Here is a 25,744-nt window from a genome sequence, read left to right on the forward strand (position 1 = left end):
TGTGACACGGTTATTTATTTACTCGCCATTCATGTGACTGTTTACTGCCAGACCTCCGCCCATGCTTCTACATGTAACTATGGAACCAAACAGTAGTTTGGTCCACCATGCTTGTCTTCTTTCAGTCTCCAAGCCGTCTTTTTCTTCTTCTTCTTTAATTCCGGTAGAGTGGGAAGCATCTGCTGGCCGTCGAGAACAAGCTCCAGCCTCATTTGACGTCACGTCTGCAGAACTGTGCAGAAAATTCGGCCCCAGAATTGCAGAACAAAATGCATCCCAAGGTCTGTGAAAGGCAATAGAGAGAAAAGTGTGTGAGTTCATTCTGTTTGGTTTTGGCTCATCACCCATTAGCATTAAAAGACTTAAAATTAATGTTTTGTTTTGTTTTTTTTTTAAACTGTCCTATGCTCCTTTAAGCACGTTTTAAAAGAAGTAATTTGTTACATTTCTACACCCAACCGTTACAAAGTAAATTACTATTTTTTGTTTTAAAATGATCAACGTAGACTGTGAAACAATAAAAAATGAAATGATCAGACAACAATCAAATGCATCACATCATAGCCGACCAATCAGATTAAACGTGATGCAACATGACACCAATGCCGGTTATTTTACCACTTTCTTAGGTTCAGGGTTGAGTTTGTACCTATTGTGTTGTTACCCACATGGCACTGTTTTAGAATTCATACATTAAGCTGTACGTCGAACACCTGAGATTGAATTAATTGGTGTTATTTCATTTAAAAAAAAGAATAGCACATTTTTGACAAACCTTTTATTTTATACAGATGCCTTTGCAGAAAATAAATGAAGTTCCAATTATGCAAGATTTGGTCTCTTCCTTTTTAAGTTTATACATGAGATGTTTACTCATGGATGCAAGGCAACCGTATCAAGATTTATTACCAAAAATAAACATGGGTGGTGAAATAACTAGTAACTTTTACTTTGAGTACTATTAGTTGAGCTACTTTTTACTTGTACTTGAGTATTTTATGTATGACTTAGTTGTACTTCTATTTGAGTAGAATTTCAATCAAATAACAGTACTTCTACTTGTGTAGGATATATCAGTACTCTTTAAACCTCTGATAATAGGGCAGAGATGTTCTATCAGTTAAGGAAGCGGACTAGAGGGTCACTGATTCCAATCTACCTAGAGCTGGGCAGAAAAACTGCACTATGGTGACTAATAATAAACCAGATTATTAATAACTAGAGAAATCCTTATCCATACTCTATAGCAGTGTTAATCAAATGGGGATACGAGTACCCCTAAGAGTACATGTACAGGGGGTACATGAGGGAGGGAGGGGGAGAGAGAGAGAGAGAGAGAAATTGACAAAAGCATGAAAAATATGGGGATTAAATATGGGGATTTTAAAATGTGTATTTTTGGTTAAAATGCTACTGAATGAAAAATTTAACTAAATGAGGAAAAGTTGAAGCTGCTGCTTTGTTATTTTGTGGCTGATGCTGAATTAATTCATGGAGGATAAAATGACGGTGGCTTTACGTGTAACAAATTGTCATAATCTATACAGTACTGTCAATAGTTTTAAATTAAACCTACAGTTGAACCATGAACTGTCGTGCTTACATGTATCAGTTACAAATGAGTTCAAATTAATATTTGTCCCAACTTGTGAGAGTTTGAAATAGTTGGAAAAAGCTTTTCAAAGTACACGTTTTCTCTTATACTGTATTGTTACTTGTAACAGTGGGCCTAAGGTTAAAAGTGTATATGAATAACCTTCAAAAACTGCTGAAATAAATCTGTTCAGGACTGTTTCATTCCACCTATTTACTAAGTCAGTTTATTTTTATGGCATCGTTATGGTGTAAACTAAAGATATTTTTTGAAATAAAATTCTGAGCAAAATGTTATAGCTCGACAAAGGGGGTGGGGGGTACTTGGAATTAGAAAAAGAGAGAAAAGGGGTGCTTGAGCCAAAAAGGTTTGAGAACCACTGCTCTATAGCATAATTTATTACACATTAAGGCACTGAACACTTTAGTTTTACTTGCATTTTCTATGGAGGAAATGAGACGATCTCATGAAGGAACATTAGGACACTGCAGCCACCTAGAGGAGAGCAGAGGTATTGATTGATGTTTTACCTTCTTATCATGTCTTGATAAGTAATAATTTAACATTAGTTTAGTCAATCTTTATTTTCTTCTTTATTTTAAATTAAAACAGACATCACAGTTGCTTCAAGATTTCACAAAGGAGGATTTGAAAGATTTTTATTGAAACAAAGATTCATTTCATTCCCAGTCCCTTAAAGGTGTTGAAAAACCGTGCTTTGGGTTTGAGCGTCAACATTTGACATCTTCTCTTCATAGCCCTCTTAGCTTTAACAGCAGCATGTGGTCTACTCCAGAAAGGGGGTGGTGAGGGGGAGACAACCCACAAAACATGGTTTCTTCTTTTTGGCACAACATGTACAATGATGCTCCTGTGCTGTGGCACTGTGACAATCAACGTTTGCTTTCCTTTTGATTTTAAACTCCTTGAAGGCTTTGAATACAGTAATGCATGGAAAGCAGGACGATATGATGTAAATAAAAGAAAGAAAAAAAGTTTTTTTGTTGTGACGTTTGACCGTGGTGACAGATGAAACCCTCTTTATGACCTTGGTGTGTTTGCATTCGTGTAACCACAGATGGTCTTTGCTTGGATTCTACGATTCACTGAAAGTCATTCTCTTTTCCATAATTTAAAGTGTTGTAAAACATTCCTAAAGCATGCACTTTGAAGGCATAGAGGAAAAAATAAAGAACTATCAGAACAACACTCGTAAGTAACAGTAAGATCAGGAGACAAAGTGCTGATGATTTTTCCCCCAAAAGTCACATGAAAAGGTTGATACAAGAAATGCTTTGCTTCACATCTCATGCCCAGTCCTGGAGAATTTCTGTCATTGCGTATTTCTGACGGGATGTCAGGAATTGGTGACGAAAAGAGAAGAAATGCTGACACTTGAACTGAACAAAGATGGCTTCATTACCAGTCATCTCAGACAGACAGACAGGCCAACTTATCATTAACACTGTAAACAAGAATTTGAACACTTTAAACGCTTCTGGTTGTGCAAATAAGAAGAAACCATATTTTTAAATTATTATTATTTTAACACTAAAGATGTAAAGAAAAGAAAAAATGCCTTTACATTTGCATCTTACAATTCTTGGATCTTCGACAGTGCAACAATCGACGAGCACTTCAAAATACCTGCTTCTGTTTGATATGACGAAGGCTACGATGAAGTGAAAGGACGACCACACTATCCATTTATAGCTGAGTAATGTTTCTCCTTTACTGTTTAACTGATGACAACTAAAAACCACTGCTGGAACAGATGAAAGAGCTTCATCAGGAAAAACCACAGCTCTGCAGGGATTCAAAGGTGCGTCCTTTTCTGTTAAGACATCTGCATTTGACTTTAGAGAAGAAAAGCCATCGCTACAACTTGCATCTGTGTGCATTTGACTTGATCAACAGTTCAGATCTGCATCTCTTTGAAAGAGGGAAAAAAATGCATTTATGTATCGTCACTTGACAATTTGATGGACAAAGGCAGCTTCTGAATAAAAATACTAGTAGACACTCAAGGTGTGAGAACAAAGAATACGAGAGCCGGCTTTTAAGTACTGGTACCAAGGAGTGGAGTGTAAGACAAACTCATCCCTCCCAGTTAAATGTCAGAAATAAATAGGAAAAATAAAATATTTCTACATCACAATCATTTGATTCAATATATACGAGAAAAAAATTCAAAATTAGACTTTTTTTTTAACTTCAAAATAATTGTTTGCATTTGTTGTACAATCTGCAGTTTACATGATGGTGGCCCCGCCTTAGTTCCAGTTGAATAAGCAGGAAACCGTTGTTTGGAAACTTTGCCACACATGAGAAAGTTTCCAAATCAAATCGTGTGTGAGCTCCGAGTGCTAGAAGTGGGCTGGGAAAGCGTTTGCATCGTAACCACAGTGACGGACCGGGCCTCACCAGGCACAGCCACAGCTTCAGAGAGGAAACGGATCATTTGTCCTGCTCAGTCTCCATCAGAGCCTTTGGCCCAAATGAAGGAAATACTCCCATCATGGCGTTTGTTTTTTTGTTCTTTCTTTCTTTTTCTTTTTTTGCACAAGCAGATCTCAGAGTTTTTCTTCTTCATCTGTCTGGTTTCCAGAGACAAGAGAAAAACAATGATTATTAACTAGTTTTAAAGTTGCTTTTGATCGTACTCAGCAATGAGTTTCTTTATATGTGCCAGTTTGTTGTGTAGATATTCACAGCGGTTCTTCTCTTGGCTATAGTTTGGATTACTCTGCAGAGGAATTAAAAAAACAAAAACAAAAAAAAGGTAAAAGTCACGGTGACGGTTAACAGAGGAACTTTGGTCAAACAAAGAGGAACTACATACCTCTTTGATTTTATGATACTCTTGGAGTATCTGATTATGGATCGTCTGTGAACAAAAAACAAGGAAACGATAATGATTAAAATAATGAATCATGATTTAAGCGTTTAAACCATAAAAAACAAAAATTCAGGAAGTGTTAGCTTCAAAAAACCTGTCAATGGGAGTGTGTACCTTGTACTTTTCTGTGCCTTGCTGAAGCTGTTTGAGTTCATTGTCGAGCACAGTGAACTGTCGGGTGATGCCTTCGATCCGAGCATGCAGACCCCGATACTCGCTGTACTCCGCGTTAAAGTCGTTTTTATACTTCTGGCGTTGCTCCTGTGAGTTGATCACCAAGTACTTCCTGGAAGGGAAAAGTAGGTGAAAGGTTTCATCTGGATTAAAAAAAAAAAACATTCAGCTGAGTAACTTCCTAAGTGTCATGTGATTTTTACAGCCAATCAGCAGAGATCAAAGGGCCAATTTCAATAGATTAAAGGAAAATGTGGTTCCCTTTCAGTCGATTCACTCGGTACAACACATAGTATGGGATATCACGCCCCCGCGTGGCCTACTGAAGAAAACCTCTAATCACGCCTTGAAGGCAGATGATTTGTGATGACGTAAATGAGGCTCCGCCTGCCTCATAAATACGCCGTCATCACAGTCATCCTTCAGTTCTTACGCTCTTCACCTCGCTAAGAACACCTCTACCGAGTGGCTCTCTGCCTTGGCTACTGCCTACTTAGAATTAGTTTAACTGCCCCTGTTGGTGTTAGCAGCTGCTGCCCGCGGAGCGCTAATTCTATCAACAAGCTTCGGTGTATCAAAATGAGCACGAAGGCTAAAGCAAGGAAGAAGTCTTCTGTTCGCCCCTGTCCTCAGGGGTGCGGCTTCTCCTTACACGATAAGGACAAGCACAAAGCATGTCCCGTCTGCCTGGGAATAGTCCACGCCAGGAGAGCGTTGACACAGCACGAGTCCTGTGCGTTTTGTCGCCAGCTTCGGCGTTCAACCTTGGAAAGGCGGGTCGCTTTCGTGGAGAAGGTTCTGGGAAAAGCTGCGGTCGCACGGCACGACCCTCTCCTATCCGAGTCTAGGGACCCGGCTTCGTCCGAGTCTGATGATGAGGAACCTGTGGTCGAAGTCCCCGCTACTAGCTGGGCTGACCACATGGAGTACGTGCACGGGTTGGCCGAGGTCGAGCCGGAGTTCTCCGAGGGCTCTAACCTGCCTCTGGTAGGACTAGAAGCCGACCGTGAGGACGATGACGTGCTGGACATCGGTCTGGACGTTCATGGTTTGTTGGAGGATGAGCTAGATGCGTTGTCGCCTGGGGAATGTGCCGCCGCTACTGCGCCGGTTAACCAGGACGACACATCTTTCTACTCTCTGTGCCGCCGTGCAGCTGAGAGACTGGAAGTGGAGTGGCCCTCTCCTCCCCCGGTTCAAAAACCGTCACGGTTTGCGGGATTTTTTTCTCCCTCCCGAGCCTAGGGTGGTTAAGAATAGCCTGCCCATGTTCCCGGATTTTATCTCGGAGTTGACATCAACATGGAACAAACCACTGTCTACCCACGTCACGGTGCCCGGCTATGGACAGTTTTTGGATTTGGATGGAGCGGAAAACGCTGGCTTAGTCAACCCTCCACCTATGGAGCCTTCTCTGGCTGCGTATCTGGCGCCTTCTCACAACCATGGCGTGAGCGGCCCCATATCGCTTCCTTCCAAGCACTCTAGATTTTCCTCCTCGCAGCTGGATAAAATCTACAGAGCGCAGGTCGGCACCGCTCGTGTACTGAGCTCTGTCACCATGTTGCAGACCTATCAGGCTATGCGGCTGGCTGAGCTCAGTTCGCTGCTTCCCCCCGACAGCTCTCTGGCTCCTCTCCTTAACGAGGTGAGGGTCGCCACGGATTATATCCTCCGGGTGTCCCGCTGTGCAGCGCTCTCCCTTGGCAGAGGAATGGCGTCTACCGTGGTGTCACAGAGACACCTGTGGCTGACTATCGGATGTTCCAGAGAGAGACCGGGCCGTTTATTTGGACGAGCCGGTATCTCTCATGGGTTTGTTCGGGCAATCTCTTGACGCCATTCAGGCACGTTTTGAGTTAGGGAAGAAACAAGCTGAAGCCCTGCGCAGCATCATACCCAGGCGTGACGCTAAGCCCAAACAATCTGCAGGTGCACGCAGGCCTGTAGCGCCACCTCCGCCGCCCTACAAGAAGGCTACACCTCCGTCAGGTTTTGGACAACCGGGGAAGGTGCAGCCTCCTGCGCCGCAGGTTCCTCGTCATGCTCCACACCACTCGGCTTGGAGCAAAGGTCCGTCGCAGGGCTTCCAAAAGGGCCCAGCGCATAGGCGGAAGAAGCCACACACCTCCTAGCAGTGGGACTGAGTGGAGAGGGACTTCAGAAGCAGGGAGATGCTGCTGTCCCTATTTTGATGCCGCCGAAAAGGCGCCGGCCAAGTTCTGTTTAGGGGCCCAATCCCAAAAGGCATTGTTCTCTCCTAACACAGTCTCCCAAGCACAAACCCCCCACGCACACAAATTCACATCTGTTACCTCTGTTTATAAACCCCAGTTTGGGGGTGTTGAATGTTTCTCAGGTAACTGTAAAGTTTTGCAATGTTCGTCACTTTCCCGGTGCCCCTTTAAAGGTTCACTCTGTGCCTACTGCAAATATGGCCATGTGGCACTCAATAAAAAGTGCATTTTGTATAAAAAAAACAAAGAAAAACAAAACAAGCTCCAACTCATATAAACCTGGTCGGTCAGGTGAGGCTGCTACCCCCCAGCACGCTAGAGGGCAGCAGCACTCCACCCACAGTGCTACAGGTCAGTCCGCTCGCTGCCCACCTTCCCAGGTGGCGCGCATGCGCACTCACCCCTTGGGTAGAGAGGCCGTTGCTATGGGCTACCGGTTACAGTTCCGGGTCAGACCTCCACGCTTCACTTCTGTAATAAACACAGTGGTAAAGGAAGAGGCTGCAGCGGTAATGAGTTAGGAAATACACACGCTTTTGAGCAAGAAAGCGGGGAGAGTGGTGCCCCCTTCGGAGATGAAAAGAGGTTGGTACAGCCCTTATTTCATTATTCCGAAGAAAGGGGGGGACTCCGTCCTATATTAGACCTGCGAGTGTTGAACAGGTATCTGCGGACGTACAGGTTCAAGATGCTAACACTCAGACAGCTACTGAGCGCTATCAATCCGGGGGATTGGTTCACAACTATAGATCTCACGGACGCTTATTTTCATGTGGCAATACACCCGGACCACAGGCAGTTTCTAAAGTTTGCATTTGAAGGTGTAGCCTACGAATACCTTGTGCTTCTGTTCGGTTTGTCGCTCGTCCCTCGCACCTTTACCAAATGCGTCGAGGCGGCGTTAGCTCCTATGCGGGAGAAAGGCGCGCGTGTCTTAGCCTATCTGGACGACTGGGCTCTGTTAGCGGGTTCGAGAGAGCAGTCAGCAGCAGATCCGTCTCTTGTTCTGTCCCATATCCGAGCTCTGGGCTTTTAAGTGAACATGAAAAAGAGCTTGCTGACCCCGAGTCAGCAGTTTTCTTTCCTCGGTCTGGAGATATGCTCTTTAACCGGCCGAGCGCATCTGTCGGAGGGCAGGGTAGCCGCGTTTCACCGCTGCCTCGCTCATTTTCAACTGGGACGCAAACTACGTTTCCGATTGGTCCTGCAGCTTTTGGGCATGATGGCGTCTATGATTGCTGTAGTGCCGCTCGGACTGTTAAAGATCCGCGCTTTTCAGCGCTGGTCTCGCTCACACCGGCTGTGTCCACAGCGTCACCTCCAGCGGATGTTGATAATAACTCCGTCTTGTATGATGGCTCTCCACCCTTGGAGGGATCCCAGGTTACTAAGCCAGGGCTCCCCGGTAGGGAGGGTGTGCTTTCGCAAAGTGGTGACCACAGATGCCTCCCTGATGGGATGGGGGGCTCTGTGCAACGAAGCAGCAGTGAGAGGACTCTGGACTTCAGTACAGAGCAGGCGTCACATAAATTATCTGAAGCATTTTCGCTCTGTGCTATCAGACCAACATGTTCTGATCAGGACGGACAACACTACAGTGGTCTCGTACATAAACAGGCAAGGGGGTACACGATCACTTCCCCTGCTAAAACTGACTCACTCTCTGTTGATGTGGGGCAGTGTTCATTTTCTGTCTTTGAGAGCCACTCATGTTCCAGGACGCCTGAACCTGGGTGCAGACCTTCTCTCCAGAGGGGGTCCCCTTGTGAGAGAGTGGAGATTACACCCTTTGGTAGTGGCTCAGATATGGGTTCGATTTGGCAGGGCGGAGGTGGACCTCTTTGCTTCCAGGGCAAACGCCCACTGCCCCCTGTTCTTTTCCATAACAGACCACAATGCACCTCTGGGGATGGATGCGCTAGCACACCCATGGCCCAACATGCTCCTGTATGCGTTTCCCCCAGTAGAAATTATACTGCCTGTGTTGGAGAGAGTGCGTCGTCAGGGTCTGTCCCTGATTCTGGTGGCCCCTCGGTGGCCTGCGAAATCATGGTATGCCGAGATAATCAATCTACTGGCAGCGGAGCCGTGGCAGCTTCCTCTACGCAGGGACCTCCTTTCGCAGGCAGGTGGAGATGTGGTTCATCCACGTCCGGAATTGTGGCAGCTACATGACTACCTGTTGAACGGTCAAATTTAATAGCTCAGGGTCTGCCCCCAAGTGTGGTGGCAACAATCCAGAGTGATAGGGCATCATTCACTCGTGGCTTATATGCTTATAAATGGCGAGCATTCGAGCAATGGTGTCAGGACCGAGATGTACTCCCATTTCAGTGTTCAATTGTGGAGGTTTTGACTTTTCTTCAGGAATTGTTGGATAAAGGTCTGTCCTTTTCCACTATTAAGGTTTATTTGGCGGCTATATCTGCCTGCCATGTTGGTTTCAATGGAGTGACGCCAGGCGCGCATCCGCTGGCCATGCGTTTTTTAAAGGGAATTCGCCGGCTGAGGCCTGTGGTGAAATCCATCATCCCCTCATGGGATTTAACTGTAGTGCTGGATGCTCTCTGTGGCCCCCCTTTTGAGCCTATGGAGTCATCAGATATGAAATTTCTGTCATATAAGACTGCACTACTTCTTTTTTTTTCTTTTTTTTTTTTACCTTGTCTGCACATGCTGTCGAAGGTTAACACTACAAGAAGTGCAATCTTTTAACAGCAATGCATATTTTATTATTGCAATTGAATAAATTTATTTATTTCATTGCATAATTGTGACCGTCACCAGCCCTCCCTAGGGAAGGGTAAGAAATACTTTATTAAAGGGAGGATGTAAAAGAGAGAGGGCAGTGTTACACCAAGGTGAGGGGTTGGAGGGGGGTGGGGAAGTTAACAGACTGCACTACTTCTTGCTTTGACCTCCGCTAAGCGAGTGGGCGATCTTCATGCTTTATCAGTGCATCCTTCTTGTACCCAGTTCACTTCAGATGGTTCTAAGGTCACATTACGCCCAAACATGGCATATGTGCCTAACATCATCCCTTCAGCTCATAGCTCCATGATTTTTGAGCTAATGAGTTTTTGCCCTCCTCCTTTTGCATCTGAGGAGCAAGGGAGGTCACATTCCTTGTGTCCTGTACGTGCTCTACGTGAATACATAGACCGCACTAGGAGTGTGCGTTTATGTGACCAGCTGTTTGTGTGTTTTGCTAATCCAGCTAAGGGTAAAGCCCTGTCTAAACAGCGGCTTTCTCACTAGATTGTGGAGGCTATCTCCCTGGCCTACAACAGCAGGGGTCTTCAGTTACCTCAGGGTGTGAGAGCACATTCGACCAGGGGCGCATGTACATCGTGGGCTTTGTTTAGGGGGGTATCTTTGAGTGACATCTGTCGTGCTGCCAGTTGGTCATCACCACACACTTTTGTTCAGTTTTACCGTCTGGATGTAACGGTCCCTTCGGTGGCCCATTCGGTTCTTTCCACTGGGTCGGTTTCCGGTTCATAGCTGCTCTGCGGGGCGTGTATACATGTCCCATACTATATGTGTTGTACCGAGTGAATCGACTGAAAGGGAATGAAATGTTGTCTATAACTTCTGTTCCCTGAAGGAGAGGAACAAGGTACAACACTTCTTTGCCCCGCTACACAGATGGGCTCGGTGAAGAGCGGCTACTGAACTGAAGGATGACTGTGATGACAGCGTATTTATGAGGCAGGCGGAGCCTCATTTACGTCATCACAGATCATCTGCCTTCAAGGCGTGATTAGAGGTTTTCTTCAGTAGGCCACGCGGGGGCGTGATATCCCATACTATATGTGTTGTACCTCGTTCCTCTCCTTCAGGGAACAGAAGTTATAGACATAACATTTCGTTTAATAAAACAATACTGTTTAAAAATGCTTAAATATATTTAACGCGTGATGTGATATTTATCCAACTTCTAGAAAATGTTCACATGCAAGCAAAAATGTAAAGGAACACGGAAAGCATCAGAATTTAAAGGGAAGAAAAATCAATATGGACTGTGTATCCTGACATGTTCGATTGCACTCGGAACCTGGAAAACTTGGAAAACCTGACTGGCCACAGTAAGTAACAAAAGTGCCTTCTGGGGAACTATAGTAGCTCCTTGAGGCTTCAGTAGGACTTGAACGCACCAGCGAGGGGAATCTTGCAAGCTTCATTCAACCATAGACTGTAGAAAGAATGCATTGGACTATTCGGTATCATTAATTAAGCAGAGCGGCGTTCAAATGAACAGAGTGGAGATACAAATACCACTACAGAGTTATTCTACACTTTTAGTAACGCACATGCCAAATTTGACGACACATGAAAGTAAAAGTTGAGGACAAAGTGACTGTTTACGTCTAACGGTGTGCGCCGTCATTTTACTAAAATGTAATTCCGATCGACTCGGGCTGCTTAGATCCTGCCAGAATTCCCAAGTCGGGGTCCCAAGCTCAAGGGCTGTTTTATTGCACTTTCCCAATTCATTCAGTCGGATTTGTCCGGATTCCGAGTGCAATAGAAAGCAGCATAAATAATGTGTTGGGAACAAAGGAACACTAGATCACCTGAGGTGACAGAGCTTTTTCTATTGCCACCCCCACCCTCTAGAACTTACGCCCTCAAAACCTGCACGGACCTTCTCACCTTCAAAAAACATCAAAACCCACTTATTCCAGACTGCTTTTAATGTATATCCATTTTATCTTGTAGTATCTGTTGTTTATTGCATTGTGTTTTTACTTATTTCTATGCCTCAGTATTGTTTTACTTATTGTTTACACACTGTCTTTATCACTGTACAGCGTCTTTGAGCACTGTAAAAGCTCTATACAAATAAAACATATTATTATCTTTTAATGAAAATGAAAAATTATCAACCGACAGAGGCAGAACCAAACAGAACCCAAAAATCAGGGTGAAAAAATAATGCAGACAGCTCAGCCAACAACTTAAAATAACATTTATAGTTTCTACACAACCGTGGTCCCTCAGAACAGCTCAAGTAACAACAAGACACGTTACATATGCATAGTTACACCCGTATATCTGTTGTTGTTGTTGTGGATAGACCGTCATGAGACAGGTTAGTTTTACTGTGTGTGTGTGTGTGTGTGTGTGTGTGTGTGTGTGTGTGTGTGTGTGTGTGTGTGTGTGTGTGTGTGTGTGTGTGTGTGTGTGTGTGTGTGTGTGTGTGTGTGTGTGTGTGTGTGTGTGTGTGTGTGTGTGTGTGTGTGTGTGTGTGTGCGCGCGCGCGCGCGTGCGTGCTATTCCACTGTAATATAGAAAGGCCCAACCAGGGACAGGAGCTGTAAACAAGCACTACCTTTAAACTTTTATGTGCATCACATCAGCTGCACAATTACTTTGTATCTATGTTGAATTGTATTGTCCATGTTAAATAAATAATTAAATGTTGACTTCTAGTTCAAACCTCAAATGTTGACTTGTTCATCTTTCTCTAGAAAAACCTCAAAGGAAGCAAAACACAGAATAAGGAAGTTTGCACTACTTTGATTTCATTGGTTGGTTTTTTTGTTTTTTAATTATTGTTATTATTTGATTTATTGTTACTATGATGTTTCTATATCTGTGGTGCCTTTAAGAGTGTTCCTGACTCAATTTTAATTTTTGCAACTATGACAATAAATACTATCAAAACGTTTTTTTTTTTAAAGGTCATCATTCTTATTATTGTTAGCATTGCTGTAAAACCATGAGCTTTCCTACAATATTGCAATAATTATCGTACCGTGAGGTTAATACCGTAATTATAGCGAACCGTGAGATTTATATATACACACACACACACACACACATTAGTGATATAACAATATCTATATCTCACGGTTCGGTATAATCACAGTATTAACCTCATATATATATATATATATAGCGAGTATGGTAATGTACATAGTGTGCTCAGTAGTATTATATATTTATATTTCTTTCTTTTTCCAATATTTTACGCTTTAAGTGTACGTTATGTGTAATTCATCATTCTTGGAGAGCACCTAAATTTCGTTGTAGATGTTGTACAATAACAATAAAAAGCTTCTATTCAAAGCAGCAAAGTCTGAATACCAAAATTAAACTGAGTAATGACCATGAGATCGTGGGCATTTCCCCCTGTCCTAATTTAACCCAAGAACTCATCATATAATTAATTATCAAAACTCTCAGAACAAGTTGATCATGTTTGTCCTGATAGCGCGAGCTGTAGTTTTTGAGAAACAACATGACATAGACAAAGTGTGAGCTATGACGGAAACAACTTGAACCTCTTCTGGAGAAATGACAGAACGTCACATTCTTTAAAAGGTGCGTTTGTCTGAAGTCATGCTTGGCCCTGGGCCTTCCTGTTCATTCTAGTGATCATGCAATAACTTTGATCAATCTGATAAGATTTTCAACATTTCAAATTCCTTATGAATGAAGTACAATACTGTGAGCTGCACTCATAGAAAATATAAGTGCAGATAGAAAAGTTTGAGGTACATATTGCAAGTGTATCGACTTTGTAAATACTCACGTTAAATAGTCGGCCGCCTCAGGCAATGAAGGAATACTGGTAGTGTTGCACAAACCATTCTGATCTGGAATGAGGTCAAACACAGTAAATATTAACAAGGGTGCAAATATTTGTTCATGTTGAATTCCTCATCTTTGCAGAATCTCTCCAACTAGAGATGTAAATATCCATAAGGAAAACTAAAATGCATTTACATCAGACACGGGCAACTGGCGGCCGGGGGGGCCACATGTGGCTCTCGGTCTAATTTTGTGCGGCCCCTAAAACAAATTGCCAAAAATCGTCATGCAAGAAGTTGGAACGATTATAAGGCCCGACATAATAAACAAAATAACTCCTAAAACACAGAAATCGACAGCAAAATACAATAAAATAAAAAAAAAAAATATACAAAACGACTCATAAAACACAACATTACAACAAAGACAGACACAGCAACCACATAAACAAATAAAACCACTACAAAGAAAGGAAACATATTACAGAAAAGCTCCAAAGACGCACAAACTGCCAACAAATTTGCACAAAACGACAGGACAATACAGAAAACGTGAACAAAAACACACAAAATGACTGAAAACAGACAAAACAAAAAAACAAAACCCTTTTTCCCCCTGTATTAATCAGATATTGGTCATTATTCTAAATGCTGACATGAATGTTGATAATGTGGCCCTCGAATCAGATACAATCACATTTTTGTGGCCCACGCTGTGATAAGAGTTGCCCATCCCTGATCTATTAATATAAGTTGCATTTTTAATTGATTGGCTCTTGGTCTCCATGATACAAACAGTTTAATGGGCGGTTCTAAGAGGTTGCTGTGTGCTGACTGAATTCACCAATGTGTACCAATGTATAAGCAAAACAGCCTCAGCATGTTCATGGGAAACATCTCTACACACCACTGATGACAAACTGATGTCCATTCACTCCAAATACAGTACATAACTAAATCCATCACCTACTATGATTGTGTGGCCGTCTGTCTCACCTCTGCTTTTATGTGGAATACTGTTGCTTTTGACTGGACTCGTCTCCAAAGCTCTGTTTGGTTCAGGCACTCTCCTCTCCCATTCCTCCCTTTGCTCCTTGTCTTTCTGCCTCTTTCCTTTGCTTTTCTCCTTGTCTTTATGCTTCTTAGACTTCTTTTTAGACTTGTTTGAAGATGACAGGCCCTTATTCTGTGGAGCCTTCAGGATTGTGTGACCTGGGGGTGATGTGCTGATGGCTGACACATTTACCGCTGTGGTCGCAGGCTGAAGCGAAGGCGGCTGGGCGAGCCGCTCGGAAACGGTGTTCTCCTGAGAGTCACAGTCGCGCCCGTTGTGGCTGGAGTCATTGCTGACGTCGGACAACACTTCAAAAGGATGAGGAATGTCCAGCAGAGGAAGCTGCTGGGAGCTGGACGTTACGCTGCCATCGGACACAGACGACGACACTCCTGACTGTGAAGCCCCTGCTTCTCCTCTCCCATTAGAAGAGCTGAGTTTGCCATTAATAGGGGCTGTTACAGCCTTGCTGGTGAGGTGCGATATCCTGGGCTTTTTGTTAGCAAGAGGGTCGATAAAGTCTCCAGCAGGTCGTTTCTGGAAGGAAAAAAAAAAACAGTTTTAGCTGCAGTTCCAACAGAGTTCAACATGTTTTTTTAGACGTGGAGGAATACAAAGAAAAAATGTCTTAGATAGGATTGAGCAATCAAGAGTCAAGATATATTGAGTTTTCCATTTTGATGTTATAGAAAATTACAATAATAATGCATTGGATTTATATAGCACCTTTTTTCTCACTCAAAGCTCTTTACATGGCATTATTCTTTCACTCCACACTTAGTGGTGGTAAGCTACTGTTTTAGCCACAGCTGCCCTGGGACAGACTGACGGAAGCGAGGCTGCCATTGTGCGCCATCAGCCCCTCCGACCACCACCAACACTCACACACTACATTCATAATAGGTAATGTGGGTGAAGTGCCTTCCCTAATGACACAATGACAGATACCACTGACTGTCCCCCACTGTGGCACCTGGAATTCTCAGTGGTCTCCCATCCACTACCAACTACTAACCAGGTCCAGACCTGCTTAGCTTCTGATATCTGATGAGATCGGGCAATGACAGGCTGGTATGGTCACAACATCTCCAATATAGATACATATATATTTTATAGCTTGTTTTGTTTTAAAATAGTTGTTTTATGAGTTTCTGCTTTCGCTACTTTTCAGAACAACATGAAAACACATTTTGATGGATTGCTGACTGCGTCCTAACCCAGAACTTCTCCTAAGCAAGCCACAATAAAACACCCTCACTCACACATGTCACTTTGTGGAGAAAAAGCCAAAAAAGGCCCATATTGTGGAACTGTCTGTTATCAATTGTGCCTGTGTGGCATTTTGCATCAGCATATTTAACCCTGAATCTTCTTCCTGGTCAGACCTTATTTCAAATAAAATTATCAAGATTTATATCGTATATTGTCATTTTGGTCCATATCGCCCAGTCCTACTTTTGGACCAGCATCCATTTCACTGTGGATAGTTCATAGTGATCAGAGGAACAACTTTAATCCCAGCAGAGGGTTGACTAGCAGAATAAAAAAGAATGCTTTCATAACAACATAAAGACTAAAATGAATTACTGCTCTTTCACAATCCCAGCAATTAGAATACCAACAGGCCTGTTTGACCCAACCACACACTCATGAGTTTAGGAGTGCCAGACTAATCCACTTTGTGTTGGCTCTCCTTATTGGTAGACCTGAAGATGTTACAATAACAACCTTTAGAGAGACACTCAGGTTTGGCTCTGCATGGCTCTTCAGTTATTCCCATAATTACCAACCATGAAGACTTTTATTGCCACTTTATTGTTTTTTAAACCCACTAGTTTTAAAAGGTCAGCTCTGCTTTGTGAGATGACAATAATAATTTTGTGTGTGCGTGTTACAAGTCAGCGCGAGTCAGTGACTTTACTTGGACATAGTCTTGTAAAAAAATCTTGTGAGTTAAGCTGCAGTTTGTTAATGTTTGAAATGAATTTATATCTATGCTGGTGAGAATATGGCTAAACCAAGTGTAGGGGTTACTGTGGTGTTCTGTGTGCGTTGACTGAAGGAGAGAGCAGAAAGGAAGCGTCAGGCAGTGGGTGTAGGAGGTGTAAACACCCCGAGAGGAAGGTGCTAATAATATAACAGCGGCATGGGCTTTTTGTATCTACTGAAAGAGAAAATAAAAATACATTCACCAGATTTCTTCACACAAGAGTGAAGGGAAAAGAAAATATCAATGAATAGAAATAAATCCTGAAAAAGAGGAAGGTGGCAGACAAGTTTCACTTCCTGTTGGATGGCTTGGCAATCAAGTCCATCACTGAGAAACCAGTCCAAAAGCTGGGCAAAATTTTTGATTATAGTGCCAGAGATACAGCATTAAGTCAAACCACTATCAAGGAGCTTGAAATGTGGCTATCGGCAGTAAAAGAAAAAAAAGGGGGTTGACCCTTTGGTAAGTGGTAAATGGGTAGAAGTAAAAAAAAAAAAATCAAATAAATACAATATAAATCAAATTTCAATCAACCAATCACAAGTTGATTTTAAACTGGGTCAAATGTGAAAGCAAACACATTCACACAGTGAAAGCCGCAGCAGAATGCATCATCCTCTCCAATCAAACCAGACATATCACATGGTCCCACACAGTGAGCACACTGACAGCCTGAGTATAAACTCTAATATGCAAATAGAGGACGTAAATAAAGGGCTGACCTGGGATGGAGAGCTGCTGGCCAGTTCCTTGGGTGGGCTCTCAGGTGGAGCAATGGAGCTGTTTTGGGGTTGTTTCCTTTGAGAGATGAGAGAAGTGTACAGTTTATTTAGGCCCCACGTGATGAACAACAGGAAGCAAATGTATCTATCATACAACTGTTAGGCAGAGAACAAAGATTTTGTACTGGTGCCAGGGTAGGGGTAAAATATAATTGCGTAATTTATAATTAATTACAAATATGGCGTAATAATAATTGTAATCATAATTGAAAAAATGTTGCTGTTGTAATCGTAACTGAATTGTAACTAAGTTCAGATAATTGACTTTGTTATAGTTCTATGGCTTACACATACGTAGTTAATTATTAAAACATGTTTCATATCAACTTTACCTGTTAGTTCTCGCGAGGATCATTTTACCATAAATTTATTTTATTAAATCGAGGGCTATACTGACACAAAAAAGGCTCAACGCCCACACAAAAAATATTAATACTAATATTTTCATTGATAAGAAAGCTTATTAAGGTATCCTTGATATGCAAAACAAATTAAATGATTAGTGCACAGGTGCTGGTCATAAAATTAGAATATCATGAAAAAGTGAAATATGTATAATGTATACATTCATTTCACATAGACTGACATATTTCAAGTGTTTATTTTTTGTTAATGTTGATGAATATAACTGACAACTAATGAAAACCCCAAATTGAGTATCTCAGAAAATTACAACATTGTGGAGAGGTTCAATACTGAAGACACCTGGTGCACCTGCAAAGGCCTTTAAATGGTTTCCAGTCAAATTCACAATCATGGGGAAGACTGCTGATCTGACAGTTGTCTAAAAGACGACCTTTGATACCTTGCACAAGGTGGGCAAAACACAAAAGGTCATCACTAAAGAGGCTGGCTGTTCACAGAGTTCTGTGTCCAAGTTAATAGAGAGGCAAAGGGAAGGAAAAGATGTGGTAGAAAAAAGTGTACAAGCAATAGGGATAACCACGACCTGGAGAGGATTGTGAAACAAAACCCATTCAAAAATGTGAGGGAGATTCACAAAGAGTGGACTACAGCTGGAGTCAGTGCTTCAAGAACCACCACGCACAGACGTATGCAAGACATGGGTTTCATCTGTCACATTCCTTGTGTCAAGTCACTCTTGAACAAGAGACAGCGTCAGAAGCGTCTCACCTGGGCTAAAGACAAAAAGGACTGGACTGCTGCTGAGTGGTCCAAAGTTATGTTCTCTGATGAAAGTACATTTTGCATGTCGTTTGGAAATCAAGGTCCCAGAGTCTGGACGAAGAGAGGAGAGGCACAGAATCCACGTTGCTTAAGGTCAAGTGTAAAGTTTCCACAGTCAGTGATGGTTTGGAGTGCCATGTCATGTGCTGGTGTTGGTCCACTGTGTTTCCTTAGGTCCAAGGTCAACGCAGCCGTCTACCAGGAAGTTATAGAGCACTTCATGCTTCTTGCTGCTGACCAACTTTATGGAGATGCAGATTTCATTTTCCAACAAGACTGGGAACCTGCACACAGTGCCAAAGCTACCAGTACCTGGTTTAAGGACCATAGTATCCCTGTTCTTGATTGGCCAGTAAACTCACCTGACCTTAACCCCATAGAAAATCTATGGTGTATTGTGAAGAGGAAGATACGAGACGTTAGATCCAACAATGCAGAAAAGCTGAAGGCCACTATCAGAGCAACCTGGGCTCTCATAACACCTGAGCAGTGTCACAGACTGATTGACTCCATGCCACGCCGCATTGCTGCAGTAATTCAGGCAAAAGGAGCCTCAACTAAGTATTGAGTGCTGTACATGCTCATACTTTTCATGTTCATACTTTTCAGTTGGCCAACATTTCTAAAAATTATTTTTTTTGCATCAATCATCAAGTAATATTCTAATTTTCTGAAATACTGAATTTGGGATTTTCATTAGTTGTGAGTTATAATCATCAAAATTAAAAGAAATAAATAATTGAAATATGTCAGTGTGTGTAATGAATTAATAAAATATACAAGTTTCACTTTTTGAATGGAATTACTGAAATAAATCAACTTTTTCATGATATTTTAATTTTACTACCAGCACCTGTATTTTACAGGTGATTTAAGGCATAAGTAAAAAGCAACTCATTATCATTAGAGATGCTAAATGAAAGCTAACACAAGAGGATGGTTAAGTTTTATGGGCTTATTTATTAAAGGATCAGTAATAGTGATTAATTGTAATTTAACATTGGTAATTGATAACAATTATAACTGACTTTCAGGGGGAAAATAATAATTGTAATTTTAAATGTAATGGGAAAAAATGCTGGTTAATGTAATCGTAACTTAGTTGTAATTGAACATGGATAATTGGTAACTGACCCCAACCCTGACAGGTCCTGATGAAACCACATCTAAATCATACCTATCTCAGTTGGAATGTTTGACCAGACAGTACATGACTAAACATCCTAATGGCAAACAGCATCAGGTAATCAATGCTTTAAGATCTTTGTGCATGAAAATACCTCTAAAAATATACTCATTCAAAAAAAACTATATTCAAAAACTAGAAATGTCATTGTTATTGCATTAGGGTGTCAAAAATTTGCAACATTTTGTGAAGATGAGCACAGTCTAAAAAACTGACAACTGAATGAAAGAAAAAATCCAAAGAAAGAACACTTTGTAACAAAATGACAGCTTGAAGTTTTCAAAATAGAATTAGAAACAACCTCCACAGCTTTGTGTGTGGTTGAAATACAATTCAGATGTCTATCACATCCACCACAGACACTGCAGCAAGTGTTTCTACAGAAAGAACAACACTGGCAGTGAACTAGAGACAAGTGAGGAAGTGACGCCATGCTGTGAGACGGGAAAAAAACTGTGAGACCGTCACTGGTTAGTGACACCAGTTTGGTGAAGACACCAACAATGATCATTTGAAGCAGTTTTATTTGGCTTTATGTTCGGTCAGTAAGTCTGTAATGTCATAGATGTGGTGACTCCAATCAAAACTAAAATAAAACCAAAAACAGAGAAAACACCTTGGAGGAGAAAATGCAGAATTTGAAAACTGATTGCAGAAGAGCTGAGCGTAAATGAGAACAACAAAACTCCAAATTCATCTAGAACTGTAAAAAATAAGTCTGCGTAAATTCAATGATGGCTTGTTCAAAGCGAGGCAGCAAAACTTTTCTGACATTATAGCCAAAAACGTCAACAACTCTCACAAATCGTTTTCTGTAAATGAAAAGCTCACAATGAAGTCAGCATCCAATGTGAACATTTTTAAATTAAAGTTAAAGGCACTCTTTTTCTCTACTGTGTATGATTGATGTTGTTGATTATTTTAAATGTTTTAACTGATGATTATACATGCTTTTGCTGCTCATTCTAATTATTTAATGTTCTTGTTGATTCTTCAGCTGTTGAATGTTTTCTGTTGCACCTTTTGATCATGTAAAGCACATTGAGTTGCCTGGTGTATGAAATGAGCCATACAAATACATTTGCCTAGCCTTGTCTAAGGCAGGAGTGTCACTTTTGACAGGATATTAGTTATTATTTAGTCTTAGTTTTCACAAAAAAATAGTTTAGGCCTAAGACATTAGGTTAGTCTTTCTTTTAATCTGGTTTCAGCAAAATTCATTCAGAATAATTTACTTCTCTCTATATCTGTACATCTTGCCTATACCAGTTTGTTTAATATATTAATGTTTTTACTCCAGTAGAGAGCCACCAAACCTCATGTACAACTTGTTTCTAACTGAAAATGGGGAACAGACAATAAATTAAAAAAAAGATTTGATTGGATTTAGTATGGGAGGTAATTTCAACATATTTTCATCAATATACAGCAAATTTTAAGACTACAGCAACAATTATTAGTTAACACTGGGCGATAGACTCATAACTGCATACTAGAGCTGGAACTAATAATTATTTTTATAGTCAACTAATCTACTGATTATTTTTTCAACTCGTCACGATTACTTTTCTGTTTTGACACATATTTTGGACTGTCATTTTAACTCACCTGCTTAAATCCTCATATCTGTGAAAGAGACCGTGTATTTGTAACGTAGTTGTTATATTTAAAACATAAAATATCATTGTGATTACAATAAAATCATAAATAGATGAAATAATACAAAATTTAATTGTAAGTGGTCTTGAACAAAGTATTAGTAAACAAACAGTAAATGAAAAAAATAGAAGAAAAAATAACATCTTGTGAGAGAGATTCCTTACAAATTATGAAATGTCTAATGTTTTCCAAAACACACAGCAGAAGACAAAATTTTTTTATTTCAAAGCAGGTACATTAGTAACTCACTGATGAGTGACTGAAGTAAATCATGAACTAGCGTTTACTAAATCTTTAAACAGATAAACATAGTGCTTACATTAAAAAAATAATAAAAATAAAGCAATAAATATGATAAAATAACAGTCCAATCAGTATTTCTAGGTTTATTTTGTAAAACGGTCTGTTTTGAAGGTGTTGGCAGCTTCATAACTTTCTTATACCTAAAACAGGAGCCCAGTGAGGGCAGACGCAGATGCATTGCCTCAATGAACCACCGTAATGTTCAATTTCAGGAGAATGGTTCACCATCTAATTTACTGTCTTACCCAAAAAGAGCATCAACAGTGGCCCATGAAAACCACCATCTGAAGCCGAGAAGACAGCTGAACCCGTTATTATTTTGGATTTAGTTTTAACACACAGGCCACAATAACTCACGGGACGTTGAAGGGTGAAAATGTTGTGCTCCTATAGTGGACAACATTATCCAGAGGGGACAGCTGGGAACACTATATGTGTGCGTGTGTGCGTGTGTGCGTGTGTGCGTGTGTGTGTGTGTGTGTGTGTGTGTGTGTGTGTGTGTGTGTGTGTGCAGAGATGATCAGATAGACAGGCAGGAGCGATTGGGAAGACTGTGGGCTGACTGGTATGGCTGAACATTGGGACTGTGCCACCTCAGAAAAAGATCGGCATGTGCAGGAACAGTGTTGCATCATGTGTATGTGAGCCATCGTGCCGTGCATGCACTCACTCAGATTTGTGGAGGAGTTTTGCAGAGGGCGGTGGGATTAGGTGGGCAGCTATGGCTGTTAGTCAGCTGATGGACTCACAGCTCAAAGTACAGTCAACAAACAAGTGGAGCTTGTAGGTGTTGATATGTGGACATCAAGAAAACAAAAATTGTGTGATGGAACACTTGTCAAACTGAAGATTTGTCTGGTATTACATCTTGTTTAGTAGAAGTAATAATCAAAGCCTGAGGAACCAAGACGTTTGTTATTATCATATGAAAAGAACTGCATCAATCCGCATTCTTCCCCTTAACACTTGAGTTACACTTACAGGCACAGACAACACACCCAGTCTAACACGGCTATGTTGGGTGAATTGCATTAAGTGCTATTTGAGGAATGTAGTGACAACACACAGCAGTGTGGACCAGCCTGGTGACCAGAATGAGGCGGAGCTGCCAGACTTTTCTGGCTCCCAAGATAGTTGTTAAAGTGCAAACTTGTATTGTTTCTTTGGACTTCAAACAATCCACCAAACATGAGAGAAAAGCAAATTAGGGTGTGTGGTAGTGCTGTGCGATATGGAGAAAATATTCTATCACGATATAAGTAGATTTATATCCTGATAAAAATATATATCCAGGTAAAGTAATAACTTCTATATATATATCTTATTATATATAAAAATAAACAAAAAAAATGGTACTTCTCCTTTAAGAATCCTCTCAATGAAGGAATAGTCTTGACTTTTGATACATATACTGTTGTCGATGATAAAGTTTTCGTGAGATTATATTCTTTAAAAGTCTTTCTAGAGAAGCAGGAGATACAACACTTCCATTTGTGAGACACGTTTGCAGCTATTTTGCTTGGAAGATTCATATTGGCTAGAGTGACAGTTTGCAACCAGACTAATTGATGATTCCGGTGGCTCCGGGGGGACCCAATCTGGCCGAAAAATGCAGTATTTCACCTGCGCATACCACAGTATCATTTTCTGCATCGTTGTAGCATAACAATGCAGTAAACTATATCTCTGGGTGACGTAAACATGCTACTGCAAAGTAGCAGCGTTGCTGTGAGTAGATTAGCCTGCTTCATGATATTTTAGCAACAGAGTGGAACCAAGACCACACACATTAAATTAGCGATATAAACGTAATATCGACATTTTATATCGCACTATGATATATAGCGTGATATCCCACAACATTAGTGTGGGGCGATGATTGAAAAGATCTCACAAATTCTAGTTAGCTCTCACAGAAACCCTAGTTTAAGAATGACAAAGACAAACGATTTGCGTTCACCTGCTCATCACAAAAAGATCAAAAGTGTGAAGAAAAAAACAGGCTTCACCACAGAACATTTGATGGAATTATTCCAAATCTAGTCTGGTAATAATACCTTACTTTGTGTTCTTAGTTTATAAAAACATTTTTAAAAGTATTTAATGTATGGTTCTTAACACGTTTTTCAATAGAATGACAAGCATTGTTCCACCCACATGTAGCTGGTTAACAACCTGCTTTTTTGTTGTTATCCAGCAGCATTAACAACCAAACCCTGGCTTTTGGGAAGGCAGCCAATAATCTATGCTTGAAAACACACTCATAGAACACAGATAAACATGGAAACATGGAACATCTTGAGGGGAGTGTATGGTTGTCTCTTAACTGTGCAAGAACATTGTAAATGTTTCAAATCCATTATAATGAAACATTTAATCATCTAAATATCTCATTATGTTTTATATTTGTCTCTTAGAAAGTGTCTTCCATCATTGGTTACTAGGAAATTGTAAAAGCAGAAGCGTTACGTATCAAGAGGAAGTTTACTTAAGAAAAAGCCCAGTCACATTGACAAAGATTACTTAAGTTCAAGAAGGCAAAGATTTACATTAATAATGTCCTGTCTTAGTACAACCTTAACAACCTCTTAAATACATTATGATTTGCAAACTGATTTAAAATGTATTTACCTCACCTAAAGAAACTACTGGTACACATTTATTAAATCAATAGTAAATCCTTTAGACACTGTTTTTATAAAACACAGTTTTTGTGGAAATATTCTTGACTTTAAAACCTTAAAACTTTAAAAGAGCATTGATTTCCCAAGAAAACAAAATCTGTCCAAATTAAGGTGAAGGAGAATTTTACTATAACAGAGATCATGAGAATACTTTTCTCCGAGTAATTTGATGTCTAACGAAAAATTTGTTATACATTTACAAACCTGTTTAAGTGTCATCTAAAATTTGCAATCCAAGTGCAAGCACATGAAGTGGGGGAAGACCTACCATCTAGCCTTTATCTGAATTAAGGAGTTATGTTGCGTGTATATGTAGGTAACAATCAAGATTGGCTTAAATGCAAAATGGTTATTGGAAGTTTATCAAAAAGTTAACTGAATAAATGTAAGCCATTAGCCATCACCCTAAACCTAATCCTGCAAACCCTAATCTCTGATTGGAAGATTTTAGCAGGAATGTCCACAAGCATAGGCAGCAGGCAAAATCACCTCCTACTCTCTTTCTGGCCGCCTTCTACTCTTAAACATGTTTATAAATTATTCTGTACCCCTTTCGCACCGAAAGAATCGTTCAAATTCCAGATTGAAGTTTTCCACATTTTCAGCAACTTTTGCAACGCTGTTTCGGTGGCCATTTTCTAAATCTCACGCAAAGTCTCGTGAGAGTGCATCTTATGCTTCATCAAGCAACTAGCCTGGCGAAGCCACACCCACTTCCTTACTTGTTTTAAGGAAGTGGATCTGGTGATGCCGCTGTTTCTTGAGCCGAACAGGAAAAAATGTCATATCCAAGCAGTATCAAAACAAACATGGCGGCCGACACGGAGAAGACGTTTGAAACTGCGTTTTGTTCTGTTTTAAAAGACCTGGATATATTGTTAAAACCACAACAAGAAGAGGCTTTAAAACCATAAGTCTGTACCATAAAACATACTGTTTTCGTCTGCCGGCTCCGTTTAGTAAAAAAGAACTACGCTCGTTACGCTATTGTCATCAGGTCCGCTCATCGTTTCATTGGTTACTTCCAGAACTCAAACGCCTGTTGAGCGCCTCCATCCGGGCCATCAGCACGCAGTGGTGGCGTTGCTGCAGTGATTTCTCACCGCAAGTTTTAGCCTTCTACTTTTTAGCCTACAATTTTTTTTTTTGGGACATCACTGCTTTTCATTGATTGTCATTTATTGAAACTTATTTAAAATATCCATCATATGCCCACATTTCTCACTTACCTGCATAGAATTCTCATCAGAAGCTGCTGGTCTCCTTCTGTGTAGCCTGGCCAGTCTTTCTGAACATCTTTATACAAAACATTCTTCAATGTGAAGGTGTTTTCTCTCCCATTCAGGTTTGCAACCTAAAAAATAAGACTGGTTTCAGTGCACATGTTTCTACAAAAAAAAAAATCATGATTCTCAGTCTTGCTACTGGGGTATTTGTGCCCAGCATGTTTTTGAT

The 25,744-nt window shown here is 40.9% G+C and overlaps 1 protein-coding gene across 2 annotated transcripts in view; it reads right to left on the bottom strand.

The window, feature by feature from the left end:
* Window positions 1-2,236: 2,236 nt before the first annotated feature.
* Window positions 2,237-25,744, bottom strand: part of ell (elongation factor RNA polymerase II) — a 53,496-nt gene continuing 29,988 nt past the window's right edge. Inside the window, exons 5-11 of one of the 2 annotated variants that reach the window (XM_028444697.1) lie at window positions 25,519-25,643; window positions 17,210-17,285; window positions 14,440-15,034; window positions 13,446-13,509; window positions 4,608-4,779; window positions 4,437-4,481; window positions 2,237-4,340 (exon numbers count right to left, since the gene is read on the bottom strand). In XM_028444697.1, coding sequence (XP_028300498.1) covers window positions 4,236-4,340; window positions 4,437-4,481; window positions 4,608-4,779; window positions 13,446-13,509; window positions 14,440-15,034; window positions 17,210-17,285; window positions 25,519-25,643 — 1,182 coding nt within the window. In that variant the 3' untranslated portion in view covers window positions 2,237-4,235. The remainder of the gene's footprint in view (window positions 4,341-4,436; window positions 4,482-4,607; window positions 4,780-13,445; window positions 13,510-14,439; window positions 15,035-17,209; window positions 17,286-25,518; window positions 25,644-25,744) is intronic. The other variant, XM_028444696.1, reaches the window with a different exon arrangement.

The sequence above is a fragment of the Gouania willdenowi genome, chromosome 4 (genome assembly GCF_900634775.1).
Source record: "Gouania willdenowi chromosome 4, fGouWil2.1, whole genome shotgun sequence".
Lineage (NCBI taxonomy): Eukaryota > Metazoa > Chordata > Actinopteri > Blenniiformes > Gobiesocidae > Gouania > Gouania willdenowi.